The sequence below is a fragment of the Lepisosteus platostomus genome, chromosome 26 (genome assembly GCF_059453375.1).
Source record: "Lepisosteus platostomus isolate fLepPlt1 chromosome 26, fLepPlt1.hap1, whole genome shotgun sequence".
Classification (NCBI taxonomy): Eukaryota; Metazoa; Chordata; class Actinopteri; order Semionotiformes; family Lepisosteidae; genus Lepisosteus; species Lepisosteus platostomus.
Genome location: NC_142636.1, coordinates 10,956,666 through 10,972,759, shown reverse-complemented (window position 1 = coordinate 10,972,759; position 16,094 = coordinate 10,956,666). Strand labels below are relative to the sequence as shown.

The following is a 16,094-nucleotide window of genomic DNA, read 5'->3' as shown; positions in this document are numbered from 1 at the left end:
GAGGAGCTGGACTGAGTGTCTGTACAGTGACTCTCCAGCTCTGATGATGATGAAGGAGTGTTCATGTGAAGATACAGAGGAGCTGGACTGAGTGTCTGTACAGTGACTCTCCAGCTCTGATGATGATGAAGGAGTGTTCATGTGAAGATACAGAGGAGCTGGACTGAGTGTCTCTACAGTGACTCTCCAGCTCTGATGATGATGAAGGAGTGTTCATGTGAAGATACAGAGGAGCTGGACTGAGTGTCTGTACAGTGACTCTCACAATGTCCCCCAGGGTAAGGATAATAGATTACAGATGACACCCCACACACAGCTGCTGCCAAACACCCCAGAGACACAGAGGGGGTCACCCAACCACAGCCCCTGGACCACCGGCGCGCTGCAGACACCCCCAGACACCCCCAGACACTTCTCCACGGAGTCATTAAAGAACTGACACACGGCCAGCTGCCTCGAGCCTAACAGAAAGAAACACCCAGGGTATATTATTCTAACTGACCACACTGTTACTGCACTGGACTGCACTGTGTCTGACCACACTGTCACTGCACTGGACTGCCCTGTGTCTGACCACACTGTCACTGCACTGGACTGCACTGTGACTGACCACACTGTCACTGCACTGGACTACACTGTGACTGACCACACTGTCACTGCACTGGACTACACTGTGACTGACCACACTGTCACTGCACTGGACTGCACTGTGACTGACCACACTGTCACTGCACTGGACTACACTGTGACTGACCACACGGTCACTGCACTGGACTGACCACACGGTCACTGTACTGGGAGGGAGTGTGATTGAGGATGGCCGAGATTCTCTTTCAATGTGTCCGCGCTGCTAGGAAGAAAAGCAGGCGGCGAGGAGCGCACTGGATGATGTATTGTATGTATTAAATATTTGCTCAAGGCTTCCTCGCAGGACTGTGCCAAAACCACAGAGCAGGCGAGCCGGAGAGAGAGGGAGGATGGAGAGAGGGAGGGAGGGAGAGAGAGAGAGGGGGGGGGGGAGGCAGACGGGCCCGCTACACGGCAACGTCACCGCTGTTACAGCACCCTCCCTCCGGCGCGCCCTCCCTCTCGCTCAGTCGGTCTCTGCTCCCGCAACGCGTCGCGCACCGGAACCGCGAGCTGCTCTTCGGGGACACAGCGAGGACCGCGAGGAGGGGCCTGGGGGTCTCGCTCCGCTCTCAGCCGCATCGCGTGACCAGCCGGCGGGCCCGCGTGGGGCGAGCCCGGAGACTAGCGGGCTTCTCTCGGCGTCTCGGGGGGTGGGGAGGAGAGAGAGGAGGAGGAGGAGAGCTGAAGTGAACGAGGGCAAAACCACCGGAAACGGCGAAACAGAAAAAAACAGACTGAGATTCCGGAGAGAGGGGCAAAGTCCTGCCCGCCGCTGCGTGCTCAATTCCCGAGCCGAACCCGCCGGATTGGACCGGAACATGACCGTGCGCGGCCGAGGGCCTGTGGTGGATCTTCAGTCCCCGACGTACTGACCGCCCCCCCCCCTTCCGCCGCCCCGTGAAAGCCGCCTCGCGAGCTCGCCTTCCTGCTGGCTCTCCTCCGCGCGGAAGCCGACACGTGAGTACGGCGGTGCCATCTTCCTCCCTGGCTCACGCGCAGCGGGTCCGACCCCGGGCCGGCTCGCGCACACGCACCCGCGCGAGCCGGCGCGAGCGCTCGGAGCACGCCTTGTTGTTGTTGTTGTCGAGGGTCGGCTGTTCCGCTGTTCCGCCCGGCGCCCTGAGGTAACGGCGCTGCCTGTGAGAGCCGGAGGGGTCGTGCGTGGGCACGGAAGGGCTGTTTCACTCGTCATCCGGGCGTCTCGGGTCGCGCCGGTGCCCGGTGGGCAGTCACGGGGCGTGGGCAGCTGCGTTCACTCTCGGCTGTGTAAGGTTACGGACGTGCGGGACGTGGGCGCAAGAGCAGGTCCGTGTGCGGGCTCTCCCGGGAGTAAACCCCCGCCAGACGCGTGTCCAGCCCCGGCTGGAGGCTGCAGCGAGGACGCCGGGGTGTCTGTGTGCCCCCGACCCCCGGGGAGTAGCGGGGATCCCCTGGGTGTCTCCGCGAGCCCGGGCCCCCGTCACTAGAGGAGAGACGGGAGCCGTGACGTGTAGCTCACCAGACACGGGGCTGTCCCTCTCCTTCAGTCCGGCACGAAGCGTCCCTTTGGGGGGGGGGCTCTCCCGGCAGCGAAGCGGGGTCCCCCTCACGCCCCTGAATCCAGAGGAACCCCCCCTCCCTCCGGTTAGCGGGCGGGTCCGCTATGCTGTATCCCGGGCCAGCAGAGGGAGGTGAGCCCTGCGGGGGCCCCCGGTCTCTCGGCTTGAAAGACTGGTTTCTAGGCCAACAAGCGGCTCGTAGCTGCGCTCTCGCTCTGGCGGCGTTTCTTACTGTGTAGCCGCAGGGTCTCCTTGTGATTCAGTGATGCAGTGAACAGTGAGATAGTGATACAGATACAGTGAGATAGTGAGACAGTGAGACAGATACAGTGAGATAGTGAGACAGTGAGACAGATACAGTGAAACAGTGAGATAGTGAGACAGTGAGACAGATGCAGTGAGACAGTGATACAGATGCAGTGAAACAGTCCCAATAATGCTCCATCTGTCTGCAGCATATGTAAATATTGTATGATATGTCTTTGTTGTAAAATGTCTGTAGATTTTAGTTATTTTTTGTTTTGTTCCATGTGAATTTTATTATTTTTATTTGCTTTGGCAACACTGATTGTACCCATCGGTCATGCTGATAAAGCACCTTGAATTGAATTGAATAGTGATACAGTGAGATAGTGATCCAGATGCACTGATACAGTGAGATAGTGATACAGATGCCGGGGTCGCAGCGAATCGGTCCCGGGTTCCTATTATATCGCCTTCGTGCAACACGGGGTAAGAAAGGTGAATATTTTGGCGGGGGGAGGGTTAATTGTGCAAACTGGACTTTGCACGTTTGCTTTTGAAGACCGTGTTGAGTGTTGATTTACACTGTTTACACTGATTTATAAGCTACTACTATAGGGGTTCTATAGGGGAGTGCTGCTATAGGGGTACAGATCCCTGAGTCAGCGCCCTGTAGGCAGCAGGGTTCTATAGGGGAGTGCTGCTATAGGGGTACAGCTTCAGGTCAGCATCCAGTTCACAGCAGGGTTCTATAGGGGAGTGCTGCTATAGGGGTACAGATCCCTGAGTCAGCGTCCAGTTCGCAGCAGGGTTCTATAGGGGGTGCTGCTATAGGGGTACAGATCCCTGAGTCAGCGCCCTGTACGCAGCAGGGTTCTATAGGGGAGTGCTGCTATAGGGGTACAGCTTCAGGTCAGCGTCCAGTTCACAGCAGGATTCTATAGGGGAGTGCTGCTATAGGGGTACAGATCCCTGAGTCAGCGCCCTGTACGCAGCAGGGTTCTATAGGGGGTGCTGCTATAGGGGTACAGCTCTAGCAGGTGCAGTAATTGTGCAGGAGTGAAGGGGAGGGGGTGAGGTAATTGGCAGTGTGCTCAGGAGTCTGCAGTGAGGCGCAGGAGCTGCTGAAGGGAGTAAGTCACTGTAATGTCATACTATGACACACAGGCATGCAACCTTGCAAAACCTTCACTGCAGCGATTGCATCACAAGAGCATGAAGGCTGTTGTGAAACTGTAGGCGTGGTGGTCTGGCACCATGCATTTGCACCGGTGCTGAGCTGACTGTCCACAGCTGATCCCTGGGGAGCTCTGGAGGGGATCCCCACCCGAGCAAGAGCAGGACTGTACAGAGCACCTCTCTGCAGTCCAGTGCCCAGTGAGATCAGGGTAAAAGCACAGTACAGCCCAGTGAGATCGGGGTAAAAACACAGTACAGTGCAGTACAGCCCAGTGAGATCGGGGTAAAAGCACAGTCCAGTGCAGTACAGCCCAGTGAGATCAGGGTAAAAGCACAGTCCAGTGCAGTACGGCCCAGTGAGATCGGGGTAAAAGCACAGTCCAGTGCAGTACAGCCCAGTGAGATCAGCGTAAAAACGCAGTGCAGTGCAGTGCAGTACAGCCCAGTGAGATCAGGGTAAAAACGCAGTGCAGTTCAGTAAAGCCCAGTGAGATCAGGTTAAAAGCACAGTCCAGTGCAGTACAGCCCAGTGAGATCAGGGTAAAAACACAGTGCAGTTCAGTAAAGCCCAGTGAGATCAGGCTAAAAGCAGGGTACAGTGAGGTAAAGCCCTGTAAAATAAGGTGAGGTACAGGTAGAAATGCAGTGAAATTAGGGGAAACTAGGACAATTTTCCAATTCCAGACACTCTGAACACGTTGGTTCGCCTGGATGGTGGGATGAGCAGGCCTGGCCTGCAGGTCTCTGCTCCTGGGCTGGGTTTGCTGTTTGCTGGTGGTGAGGAGCTGAGTCTGTGCTCTGGAGAAGCGATGAGCAAGAAGGACAATTAGCGCTGGGGCGAGGACAGGAGCTGGGGGGCGCCGTGCTCCGCAGTGCTCCGTGGTTTTTCTCCCAGTCAGGGCCGTCATCCAGGGGCAGTGTTGACTCTTCAGTTCTCCTTCGGAAAATCTGAGGGAGAGCTGACGCAGGACAGGGAAACGGAGAGTGCTGGATGGAGAGGGAGGAATCAGGATTAGAGCAGGAGATGAAGGAGAGGGATTGGAGCAGGAGACGGGACAGAGGAAGTTTAATTTTTTTTTCACAATCCTGTCCTGTAAGAGAACATTGTGGACCGAGTGTCTTTACAGTGACTCTCCAGCTCTGATGATGATGAAGGAGTGTTCATGTGAAGATACAGAGGAGCTGGACTGAGTGTCTCTACAGTGACTCTCCAGCTCTGATGATGATGAAGGAGTGTTCATGTGAAGATACAGAGGAGCTGGACTGAGTGTCTGTACAGTGACTCTCCAGCTCTGATGATGATGAAGGAGTGTTCATGTGAAGATACAGAGGAGCTGGACTGAGTGTCTCTACAGTGACTCTCCAGCTCTGATGATGATGAAGGAGTGTTCATGTGAAGATACAGAGGAGCTGGACTGAGTGTCTGTACAGTGACTCTCCAGCTCTGATGATGATGAAGGAGTGTTCATGTGAAGATACAGAGGAGCTGGACTGAGTGTCTGTACAGTGACTCTCCAGCTCTGATGATGATGAAGGAGTGTTCATGTGAAGATACAGAGGAGCTGGACTGAGTGTCTCTACAGTGACTCTCCAGCTCTGATGATGATGAAGGAGTGTTCATGTGAAGATACAGAGGAGCTGGACTGAATGTCTGTACAGTGACTCTCCAGCTCTGATGATGATGAAGGAGTGTTCATGTGAAGATACAGAGGAGCTGGACTGAGTGTCTGTACAGTGACTCTCCAGCTCTGATGATGATGAAGGAGTGTTCATGTGAAGATACAGAGGAGCTGGACTGAGTGTCTGTACAGTGACTCTACAGCTCTGATGATGATGAAGGAGTGTTCATGTGAAGATACAGAGGAGCTGGACTGAGTGTCTGTACAGTGACTCTCCAGCTCTGATGATGATGAAGGAGTGTTCATGTGAAGATACAGAGGAGCTGGACTGAGTGTCTGTACAGTGACAGTTGTATTACAGTTCTAAGGATCGTTTGAAGTTGCATGTAAACCACAATCCCCTCTAATTGCCCTATGCCTGTGGTTGGTGACCCCCCATGCCTACTGTAGCCCCACTTAATTGGGGGTTGTCTGGAGCCCCATCTGGCCTGTGGTGCTTGATTACAGGCCTGTCGCCCCACACATGTCCTGTCGCCTGGCGTCCTGGGGTCACAGCTCTGTCTTTAATGGTGTGGTTCTCGGTGGAGGTCTCTGTGTGTGGGACGGCTGCATCTTTCAGTCTTTTAGGTGTGAGTGTCTGTGTGTCTGATTGTGGGTCAGTTTGTTAGGATTGTGTGTTCAGTATGTGTGTATCAGTGGGTGTGTGAGTGTACGATGGTGTGTCAGTGTCTGTGCGTGATTGTTAGACGCACACTGAACACACAATCCCCAGTGTGGGTCAGTGTCTGTGTGTGGTTGTGTGTCTTGGCGTCTGCAGTGAGGCCTCTGTTCTGTTGGAAGCTGTTCAGTGTGTATGAGTGTGTTCAGTGTGTAATTATCTGGATACGCAAGCGTGTTTTCAGTGGGTGTGTGACTGTGTTCAGTGGGTGTGTGACTGTGTCAGTGTGTGTGTGTGTTCAGTGGGTATGTTTCAGTGTTTGTGACTGTTCAGTGTTTGAGTGTGTCAGTGTTTGTAACTGTGTTCAGTGTATTCGGTGTCAGTGTGTGTTCAGTGGGTATGTGTCAGTGTTTGTAACTGTGTTCAGTGTGTGAGTGTGTATTCGGTGTTGGTGTGTGGCGTGCGCAGTGCTGCCTCTCTCTGCCTTGTTGGAAGCTGTCCGATCAGAGTCCATCTGCTCTCTGTGAGTCTTGGCAGGGCCGTCTCTGGGTCTGGGGCACAGAGCCCTGTCTGCTCTGGGTGTGTGTGTGGGGGTCCTGAGCCCCTGCTGTTCTCTCTGGGCTCCCACTCGCCCCCCTGGGGTCCAGAGCTCTCGAGTGATCGAATGACATCAGCTGGATTTGATCGGTTTAAAGACCAGTAAGGTGGGGAGGGTGGGACAGAGAGATTACTGGGCAGGGCATCATTCCAGACATGTGTGGATTGAACACTCACAGGATCTGAGTCATCTCTTCCCCCCTCCTCTCTCTCAGTGCAGCGCGTTAATGTACTGGAGTGTCCAGTCAGTGTGTCTGTATTAACCCCTCTCTCTCAGTGCAGTGTTAATGTACTGGAGTGTCCAGTCAGTCAGTGTGTCTGTATGAACCCCTCTCTCTCAGTGCAGTGTTAATGTACTGGAGTGTCCAGTCAGTGTGTCTGTATTAACCCCTCTCTCTCAGTGCAGTGTTAATGTACTGGAGTGTCCAGTCAGTCAGTGTGTCTGTATGAACCCCTCTCTCTCAGTGCAGTGTTAATGTACTGGAGTGTCCAGTCAGTGTGTCTGTATGAACCCCTCTCTCTCAGTGCAGTGTTAATGTACGGGAGTGTCCAGTCAGTCAGTGTGTCTGTATGAACCCCTCTCTCTCAGTGCAGTGTTAATGTACTGGAGTGTCCAGTCAGTCAGTGTGTCTGTATGAACCCCTCTCTCTCAGTGCAGTGTTAATGTACTGGAGTGTCCAGTCAGTCAGTGTGTCTGTATGAACCCCTCTCTCTCAGTGCAGTGTTAATGTACTGGAGTGTCCAGTCAGTCAGTGTGTCTGTATGAACCCCTCTCTCTCAGTGCAGTGTTAATGTACTGGAGTGTCCAGTCAGTCAGTGTGTCTGTATGAACCCCTCTCTCTCAGTGCAGTGTTAATGTACTGGAGTGTCCAGTCAGTCAGTGTGTGTATGAACCCCTCTCTCTCAGTGCAGTGTTAATGTACTGGAGTGTCCAGTCAGTCAGTGTGTCTGTATGAACCTCTCTCTCTCAGTGCAGTGAATGTATTACCCTCTCTGTCTTTGTCCCAGGATGCTTCATACAGTGTACGAGTGGTTCTGGTGGGACCGGCTGTGGCTGCCCTATAATCTGACCTGGTCTGACCTGGAGGACCGGGATGGCCGTGTCTATGCCAAGACCAGTGATCTCTGGGTCACCATCCCCCTGGCCCTGCTCTTTCTGGTCATCAGACAGCTCTTTGAGCGGTGAGTGTCACTGCCCATGAAACGGAGACACTGTGGACTGGATCAGACCGCTGTGCACTGGGAGTCTGACTGACAGCACTGTAAAACCTGGAGTGGATCAGACTGCTGTGCACTGGGAGTCTGACTGACAGCACTGTAAAACCTGGAGTGGATCAGGCTGCTGTGCACTGGGAGTCTGATCGACACCAGTGTAAACCTGGAGTGGCTCCTGCAGGCATCCTGGCTGACTGTGTCTCCGTGTGTCCGTGTGTCTCAGGTTCGTGGGGACTCCGCTCGCTCGTCTCCTGAGCGTCCGAGAGAGGGTGAGGCTGAGGGCGACGCCCAACGCGGTGCTGGAGTCCTTCTACAGGAGCAGCTCCAAGCACCCCACACAGGTCAGTGCACCCCTACAGGGTGCGTGGGGGGCAGAGCAGGCCCCTCTCTCAGACCTGGACATTCGCTCATGAAGGGCACTGGCTAGTAGCCTGTAGCTCTGAGGATCGGGTACTAAGACCAGATATCGCCTTCAGCAACACGGCTGGACTGCTTGTTCCAGACTCCCCCCACTCTTTGTGTAAAGATGTGCAGTTGGCCTTGTCCCCCTGGGCTCCAGAGAGGCCCAGGCGCCTGACCCCCAGCCGGAGCGGGGCGTTGGCCCGGACAGGCCTCCTGCCTCCTGCACCTGAGGGGTCTGGCCCCTGGGCCTGCTCTTCCTGTTGGGGGGTGGAGTGATCTCCCCTGTCTCTCTCTCTCTCAGAGTGAAGTGGAGACTCTGTCTCAGCAGACGGGCTGGTCAGTGCGACAGGCCCAGCGCTGGTTCCGTCGCCGGAGGAACCAGGATCGGCCCAACCTGCTCAAGAAGTTCAGAGAGGCCAGGTACACACTTGCACGCACACCCGCACAACAGCACACAACAGCACACAACACAGGAGTGTGAGCTCAGTGTGTCACACACCCGCACAACAGCACACAACACAGGAGTGTGAGCTCAGTGTGTCACACACCCACACAACAGCACACAACAGAAGTGTGAGCCCAGTGTGACACACACTTGCACAACAGCACACAACACAGCAGTTTGAGCCCAGTGTCTGCATGTGTGTCACTGTAGTGCAGGATGACAGAATAGCTGCAGTCAGGAAAATGGGCTTCTGTTTGATGAACAACAGGCTCTCTGTTCAAACAGAAATAACAGCTATCCCACCCTATCCCTCCTCCTTCTCTCCCTGTCCCTGTGCCTCTCTCCCTCCTCCTTCTCTCCCTGTGTCCCTATGCCTCTCTCTCCCTCCTCCTTCTCTCCCTGTCCCTGTGCCTCTCTCTCCCTCCTCCTTCTCTCCCTGTGTCCCTGTGCCTCTCTCTCCCTCCTCCTTCTCTCCCTGTCCCTGTGCCTCTCTCTCCCTCCTCCTTCTCTCCCAGTGTCCCTGTGCCTCTCTCTCCCTCCTCCTTCTCTCCCAGTGTCCCTGTGCCTCTCTCTCCCTGTGTCCCTATGCCTCTCTCTCCCTCCTCCTTCTCTCCCTGTGTCCCTGTGCCTCTCTCTCCCTCCTCCTTCTCTCCCTGTGTCCCTGTGCCTCTCTCTCCCTGTGTCCCTGTGCCTCTCTCCCTCCTCCTTCTCTCCCTGTGTCCCTGTGCCTCTCTCCCTCCTCCTTCTCTCCCTGTGTCCCTGTGCCTCTCTCTCCTTGCCTCTCTCTCTCCCTGTGTCCCTGTGCCTCTCTCTCCCTGTGTTTGTCCCCCTCTGTTTTCCTGGGTCCCTGTCCTTCTCCTCTCTCCCTGTGTGTTTGAACCCACAGACAGGCCTGTGGAGTTAGCCCAGGCCATGCTAGGTGCATCTGGTTGTAGTTGTGTTGTGAGATGGTGAGTGTGTTGTCTGTTGTGTATCTGGAGTGTCTAATTCTCTGGAGGCTCTGATTCTCTTTCAGCTGGAGATTTACCTTTTACCTTCTTGCTTTCATTGCTGGCCTGGGGGCCTTGATTGATGTGAGTACCTCCCGCCTCTCGTCCACCTCTAACCTGTCTCTCTCTCTCCCTCCCCTCCCTCTCTGCTCCTGTCTCTCTCTCTCCCTCCCCTCCCTCTCTGCTCTTGTCTCTCTCTCTCCCTCCCCTCCCTCTCTGCTCCTGTCTCTCTCTCTGCTCCTCTCTTTCTCCATCGCATGCCAGCAAGTCATGTCTCTCCCTCTCTCTCCCTCTCAGAAACCCTGGTTCTATGACCTGAATGAAGTCTGGAAAGGGTTCCCCACGCTGGTACGTTGACCTCCTGCATCTTCACCCCAGCTGGACAGGTCCGCTGGCGGCTCGGTTCTGTGTCTGGAGACACAGGGGCCTCGAGCCTCTTCCTTGCGGCGAGCCAGGCCCGGACCTTGTGTGAGACACAACACCGAGCACACTGTGGAGCAGGCTGAAACACCTCAGCACCGCAGGGTGTGGGGTCGGACTGTGCGGGGGGGCGCCCTGGCTGCGGGGATGATGTGACGTCCGCTCCCCAGAGACAGGGCTGCTCAGGCTCATGGGAACTGTAGTTTAATTCTCTGTCCTCTTCCTGCCCCCAGACCATGCTGCCCTCCCAGTACTGGTACTACATGATCGAGCTGGGCTTCTACTGGTCCCTGCTGTTCAGCGTGGCGTCGGACGTGAAGAGGAAGGTGAGGCACAACACTGTCCCGCTGCAGCCTGCTGTACTGCTCCTCTCCCAGAGGGGGGCGCTCTAGAGCGCGGTACTGCTCCTCTCCCAGAGGGGGGCGCTCTAGAGCGCGGTACTGCTCCTCTCCCAGAGGGGGGCGCTCTAGAGCGCGGTACTGCTCCTCTCCCAGAGGGGGGCGCTCTAGAGCGCGGTACTGCTCCTCTCCCAGAGGGGGGCGCTCTAGAGCGCGGTACTGCTCCTCTCCCAGAGGGGGGCGCTCTAGTGTGTTGTACTGCTCCTCTCCCAGAGGGGGGCGCTCTAGTGTGTTGTACTGCTCCTGCTCTTGTATCATCCTTTCTCTCCCTCCCCCTCTAGGATTTTAAGGAACAGATCGTTCACCATGTGGCCACCATCATCCTCATCAGTTTCTCCTGGTGTGTCAACTACATCCGGGCTGGTACCCTCATCATGTTCGTCCACGACTCCTCAGACTACTTCCTAGAGGTGCATCTCCCTCCCCGTCCATCTGTCTCCCTCTCTCTCTCTGTCCCTTCCTTTCTTCCCCTGTGAGCTTTCTATTTTCAGAAAGACCCCCCCCCCGGTGGAGGCAATGTGTCACTGCAGCCACTGTCATCTTTTCTGAGGTCTGCCCTCTGGTGGAGGCGGCGTGTCACTGCAGTGCCTTTCAGCACCGGTTCTACATTTCTAATGTGAAGCAATTCTGTGACTGAACAAGTGAAGGGACGTCGTGATTAACGCAGTACACCGGCAGCTCTCAGTCTGGTTCTGGAGTGTTCCTGTCTCTCTGTTGTTTGTGCCCTAGCTGATCCCTTAAGCTCAGCTGATTGGTGCTGTAACTTATCTGCTAATGGATTAGACTTTGCACTACGACCTCCGTTTCCAAAACACCCCGGTTACTTTAAGTAACTTAGTTAAGTAATTTGCTCCCAGCAGCTTCTCGGAACCCTCTGCTCTCCTCCTCCTCCTGCTGGATAAGAGTTGGCTCCCGTATTTGTGAGTGAGCAGCTCCTGCCAGGTGTGAGTGGGTGATGGGGAGCATCAGACTCTCCCACAGAGAGCCACTGTTCCTCCTCCTGCTTCAGTCCAGTCGCTCTCTCACCAGCTGGGCGGCAGGTCCCTCTTCGAGCCTTTTCAGAGCCTGAAAGCTGTGACTGTCGAACCTGTCCTTCAGTGCGTTTCTCCATCTCTCTCTCTCTCTCTCTCAGTCAGCGAAGATGTTTAACTACGCGGGCTGGAAGAACACCTGCAACGCCATCTTCATCGTCTTCGCCGTGGTCTTCATCATCACACGGCTCGTCATCTTCCCTTTCTGGTGAGAGTCTGATCTGTGGACTCGCGCGCTCGCCACGCACCACGGCAGCGCTTGACGATTGGTTCACCGATTCGCCGCAGCGCCCCCGCGGCCGAGTCGCTCACCGATTCGCCGCAGCGATTTCGAGACGCTGCTCAGCGCGTTGTTTTACACAGAGGGTGGTGGGAGTCTGGAGCAGGCGGCCCGGTCCCCCCAGTAGGATTGTTGAAGCCAGTACCCTGGCTCCTCTCCAGAGGCCGCTGCGCGAGCCGCTCGGATGGAGCGAGGAGCGCCCGGTTCTGGGGCGTGACCGACATGTACCCCTCTTCTCTGCGCAGGATCCTGCACTGCACCTGGGTGTACCCTGTCCAGCTCTACCCGCCCTTCTTCGGCTACTACTTCTTCAACGGGCTGCTGCTGATCCTGCAGTGCCTCCACATCTTCTGGGCTGCTCTCATCCTGCGCATGGCCGCCAAGTTCCTGACCGGAAAGGTACCGGAAAGGGAACCAGGGACTGGTGTAGGGTGGAACAGGCCCTGTAGGGGGTAGGGGTTTACGGCTGGCTGCACTGTGCTAGAGTTCGGAGACGCTACCTCAACGGGACAATTGACAAACGCTGTAGAAGACTGAAAGAGACTCGGACCGATTCGGGCCAGCATCAGGCCGATGACACCCACTGGGGACAGGAGTGTGACACTCGGGCAGCAGAGACACAGCCCGCAGACATCAGGAGAGAACCGCTGAGCCTGAAGCAGCTGCTCCTGAGAGAGACTGAGGGGTCTGTGTGGCTCCGTCTTCCAGACACAGTGGGGGACAGAGAGAAGAGAAACCGGGGCGTGGTGCTGTGTGACGGGTGTACAGGGCTCTAGCACTGGGGACAGAAACGAGTGCCAAGGGGCCGGTGATACACAGGGGCGTGCGTTGAAATCTGAGAACAGGAGGCACTTCTTTACACAAAGGGTGGTGGGAGGCTGGAACAGACTGGTCAGCTGATACCCTGGTTTCTTTCAAGAAACAGCAGGGTGAGATCCTGCAGTCAGGACAGGGAGTGCTTCTTTGCACAAAGGGTGGTGGGAGTGCGGAGCAGGGCTGATACCCTGGTTTCTTTTGGGGAACCAGCTGGGTGAGAACCCTGGATTAATTAGTTACTGAGTACTGAACGGGGTCCCCTCATCTGTGGCCAGCCTTTTGAAACGACCCAGGAGGACAGTCCGATTGTTCATCCGGGAGAAAATAATCTTTGGGATTTGTTCTCTGGCAGGGTGTGGAAGACGAGAGGAGCGATCGGGAGGAGACGGATAACACGGAAGAGGAGGAGGAGGAGGAGGAGGAGAAGGAGAAAGTTTGGGGTGCACAGGAGGCCCCCAAAAACGGTCCCGTGAGGAACGGGCATCCCTCCGTCAACAACAACCACCGCAAGACCGAATAGGAGTGTGGGTGTGCGCCCGCCCCCTGCCCCCCGCCCCGCAGCGCGGCGCCCCCTACCTGACGCGCCTCGCCACAGCGCGGGCGGGCGGGCGGGGGGGGGGCAGCGCGGGAGGCGGGGTGTCAGTAGTTACGGGGCGCGGCCCTGGACTTGAAGGGGGGCGCTGCCTTTTTATCGCATCTCTTTGTTTTAAACGGATTTCCTCCCATGGGTGCAGCAGGTCCGAGCGTCCCGATCAGTCGAGAAGGCGGCGGGCGGGCCGAGCGCGGCGGGGGCGAACCCCAGCTCCGCTGCGCGAGGAGAGCTGCCTGCCCTGGGCTCGGCTCGGGCGGTCTCGCTCCGGAGCTCCGTGGCCTGCTCTTGTCCTGAAATACGCCCCCCCCCGCCCACCCGAAAAAAAATTCTTTACTTCTCCTCCAGTGGATAAACAATTCCTCTCCAAATAAATTCCGGTGGAAAATTCCAGAGCTTTTTTTTTTTCCCTTTTCTTCTTCATGGTGGGACAGAAATAATGCAATCTGTTGATTAACACTTTACTTACCTGCGTTGCCTAGTGCTAAACTTGTGTGCCTTATAAAATGGTGATCTGCGAGAAAATAAAAACTGGGAGCTATTTTTTCATCCAAAGAGGGAGAGAGAGACAGGCAGGGGGAGTGATGATTCGGAAAGGGCCTGGTCTCCACGGAAGACTGCCGGCGGTACAAGGGCGCGAAGATCCGTGTCTGGTGTCCAGGGCTCAGGCTCCTGAGTGGCATGAAAGTTTTACAAAACTGTGTGTGTGTAGCTGCTTCATTTTTCTGTTCTCAGCAGTAGAATTTCAGAACTGTGCAACTGGTCGTAGAACCTGGAGTGGATCAGACTGACAGCACTGTAAAACCTGGAGTGGATCAGACTGCTGTGCACTGGGAGTCTGACTGGCAGGCCGACTCTCTCCCTCTCTCCAGGATAAATTACCCCCCAGCCCTGGGCTCCCCCGATTGATTCTGAAGAGTTTCTCTCTCATCAGTGTTGTCACTTGTGCAAGTTGTTCTGTGCAATACAGTTGTGTGTTACTGTTGAATTCGGTTTTGATCAAGTGCCTTAACGAATCTGTTCCACGCCTCCATCCTCCCTCCCTCTTCTTCACTCCCATCAGCCCTGACTCATTCTCCTCTTCATCACCACCCCACCCCCCCCGGGCCTTCCCAGGCAGTGGGAGAGAGAGGTGAGGGAGCTGAGGCACTGGAGAGAGATGGAGGGGTAGAGAAGTGAGGGAGAGAGGAAGATGAGGCACTGGAGAGGAGAGAGAGAGGGAGGGAGGAGATAGAGGTAGACAGTTCCTCACACGCCTGGATCACAGGTTTTTTCATTTGGTTGCCAAAGGATTTTTTAAAAGTTGTTAGAAATGTATATTTCGTTTTAAGATGTTCAGGGATTTATTTTTGGTGGAGAAATCATATGAAGGTGGCTGATGTTGCCAATGAAACTATATATGAAAGACCAGGCTAGCACTGAATTGCACTGTGACCTTGTTACCTGTGTGTGTGTGTAGTCAGGTTAGTGGCACTGAAATACTAAAGGAAGTGGTCAGAGGAGCTACATTTAAACAGCCTTGTCTGTAATACAGCTGTCTTCAAGGTTAAACCATGATATTCCTGGACAGCTGGTCCAGTGGTGAAGAGACAGGGCTGTAATACCAGGAGGACAGCTGAACCAGTGGTGAAGACACAGGGCTGTTACACCAGGAGGACAGCCGGTCCAGTGGTGAAGAGACAGGGCTGTAATACCAGGAGGACAGCTGAACCAGTGGTGAAGACACAGGGCTGTTACACCAGGGGGATAGCTGGTCCAGTGGTGAAGACAGAGAGCTGTTACACCAGGGGGACAGCTGGTCCAGTGGTGAAGACAGAGAGCTGTTACACCAGGGGGACAGCTGGTCCAGTGGTGAAGGCCCAGGGCTGTTACACCAGGAGAACAGTGGTAGTTACTGTACATTTCGAGTAGAGGAGATCACATGAACCCGTCCGATCTGTTCAAACGGAGTAGGAAGAGTCAGCCTAGGCTGCATTGAAGAACACTAATTTACGAATTAGGGCATGTAGTGCAAGCTGCCCAGGTAGGTGGGAATTCTGAACTTCTTAGCACCTCACCCAATCTTCTCTCGAACCCACAACAGGGTGCGGGTGTCTCTTCACGCTCTCCTCTTCCTCCTCTCCTCCTCTTCCGATTCTCGGAGCACCTCTCCAGACCTTGATTGTGTAGTGTTCTTTTGTGGGGGAGGGGTAACTTTTATGATGATGCCAATAACAATGTTAATAATAATGATTGAAGACCATGGCTGCGTGGTGCCTTTATTTCAGTGTGTTTCCATGTTACTGCTCAGGAAATCGAGCCTGGGGGAATCATCTTTCCCACTGTAATAATGAAACATGACTCCTTCTGGCTGCTTTCTAGAGCCACGGATTCAGCTAGATTTGGTAATGCAAATATTCAGACTTTTAAAAGGCAAGATCGCCAGCTGTAAGAGACACAGATCACAGTGAGACTGGGGGTCCTTTACAGCTCTCTGTCTGTCCCAGACTGGCAGTGAGATTAATATCCTGACTCTATGAGGGCTGTGTCTCTACCTGTAACACTGACACAGATCACAGTGAGACTGGGGCTCCTTTACAGCTCTCTGTCTGTCCCAGACTGGCAGTGAGATTAATATCCTGACTCTATAAGGGCTGTGTCTCTACCTGTTACACTGACACAGATCACAGTGAGACTGGGGCTCCTTTACAGCTCTCTGTCTGTCCCAGACTGGCAGTGAGATTAATATCCTAATTAACAGAAGGGCTGTGTCTCTCTCTGGAACAGAGACCAGGAGTCCAAACGTTCCTGTCACTAGCTCCAGTGAGTAGATCACACCCAGCCCACAGTACTCCTCTGACTGGACGCAGTGAATAAACCAGTCAATACAGTATGTTCACTGCACATACAGTACACCTGGGACTCGCTCCTCTCCTACACAGTCAAAATGAAGCCAGTGGAGGATGGAGAAAGGACAGTTCTTCCCTGAACTCCATTTCCAGCCCCAGTCCTGGCTGGTCAAGACCCCTGTGAAACTGGAGCACGCAGCTGAGAGGTGATTACTTC

General features: G+C 54.9%; 1 protein-coding gene across 2 annotated transcripts; it reads left to right on the top strand.

Moving 5' to 3' along the window:
* Positions 1-1,045: 1,045 nt before the first annotated feature.
* On the top strand, positions 1,046-15,291 carry cers2a (ceramide synthase 2a). Of its 2 annotated transcripts, none has more exons than XM_088620647.1 (11): positions 1,046-1,587; positions 7,473-7,646; positions 7,903-8,020; positions 8,383-8,501; positions 9,542-9,599; positions 9,813-9,863; positions 10,169-10,261; positions 10,615-10,743; positions 11,466-11,572; positions 11,890-12,043; positions 12,813-15,291. In XM_088620647.1, exons 2-11 carry the CDS (start codon positions 7,474-7,476, stop codon positions 12,978-12,980), a joined length of 1,170 nt encoding a protein of 389 aa, XP_088476773.1. In that variant the 5' UTR covers positions 1,046-1,587; position 7,473; the 3' UTR covers positions 12,981-15,291. The 2 variants fall into 2 exon arrangements, with proteins under 2 accessions (XP_088476773.1, XP_088476774.1); XM_088620648.1 differs by lacking the exon at positions 1,046-1,587 and adding an exon at positions 1,628-1,754.
* Positions 15,292-16,094: the final 803 nt, after the last annotated feature.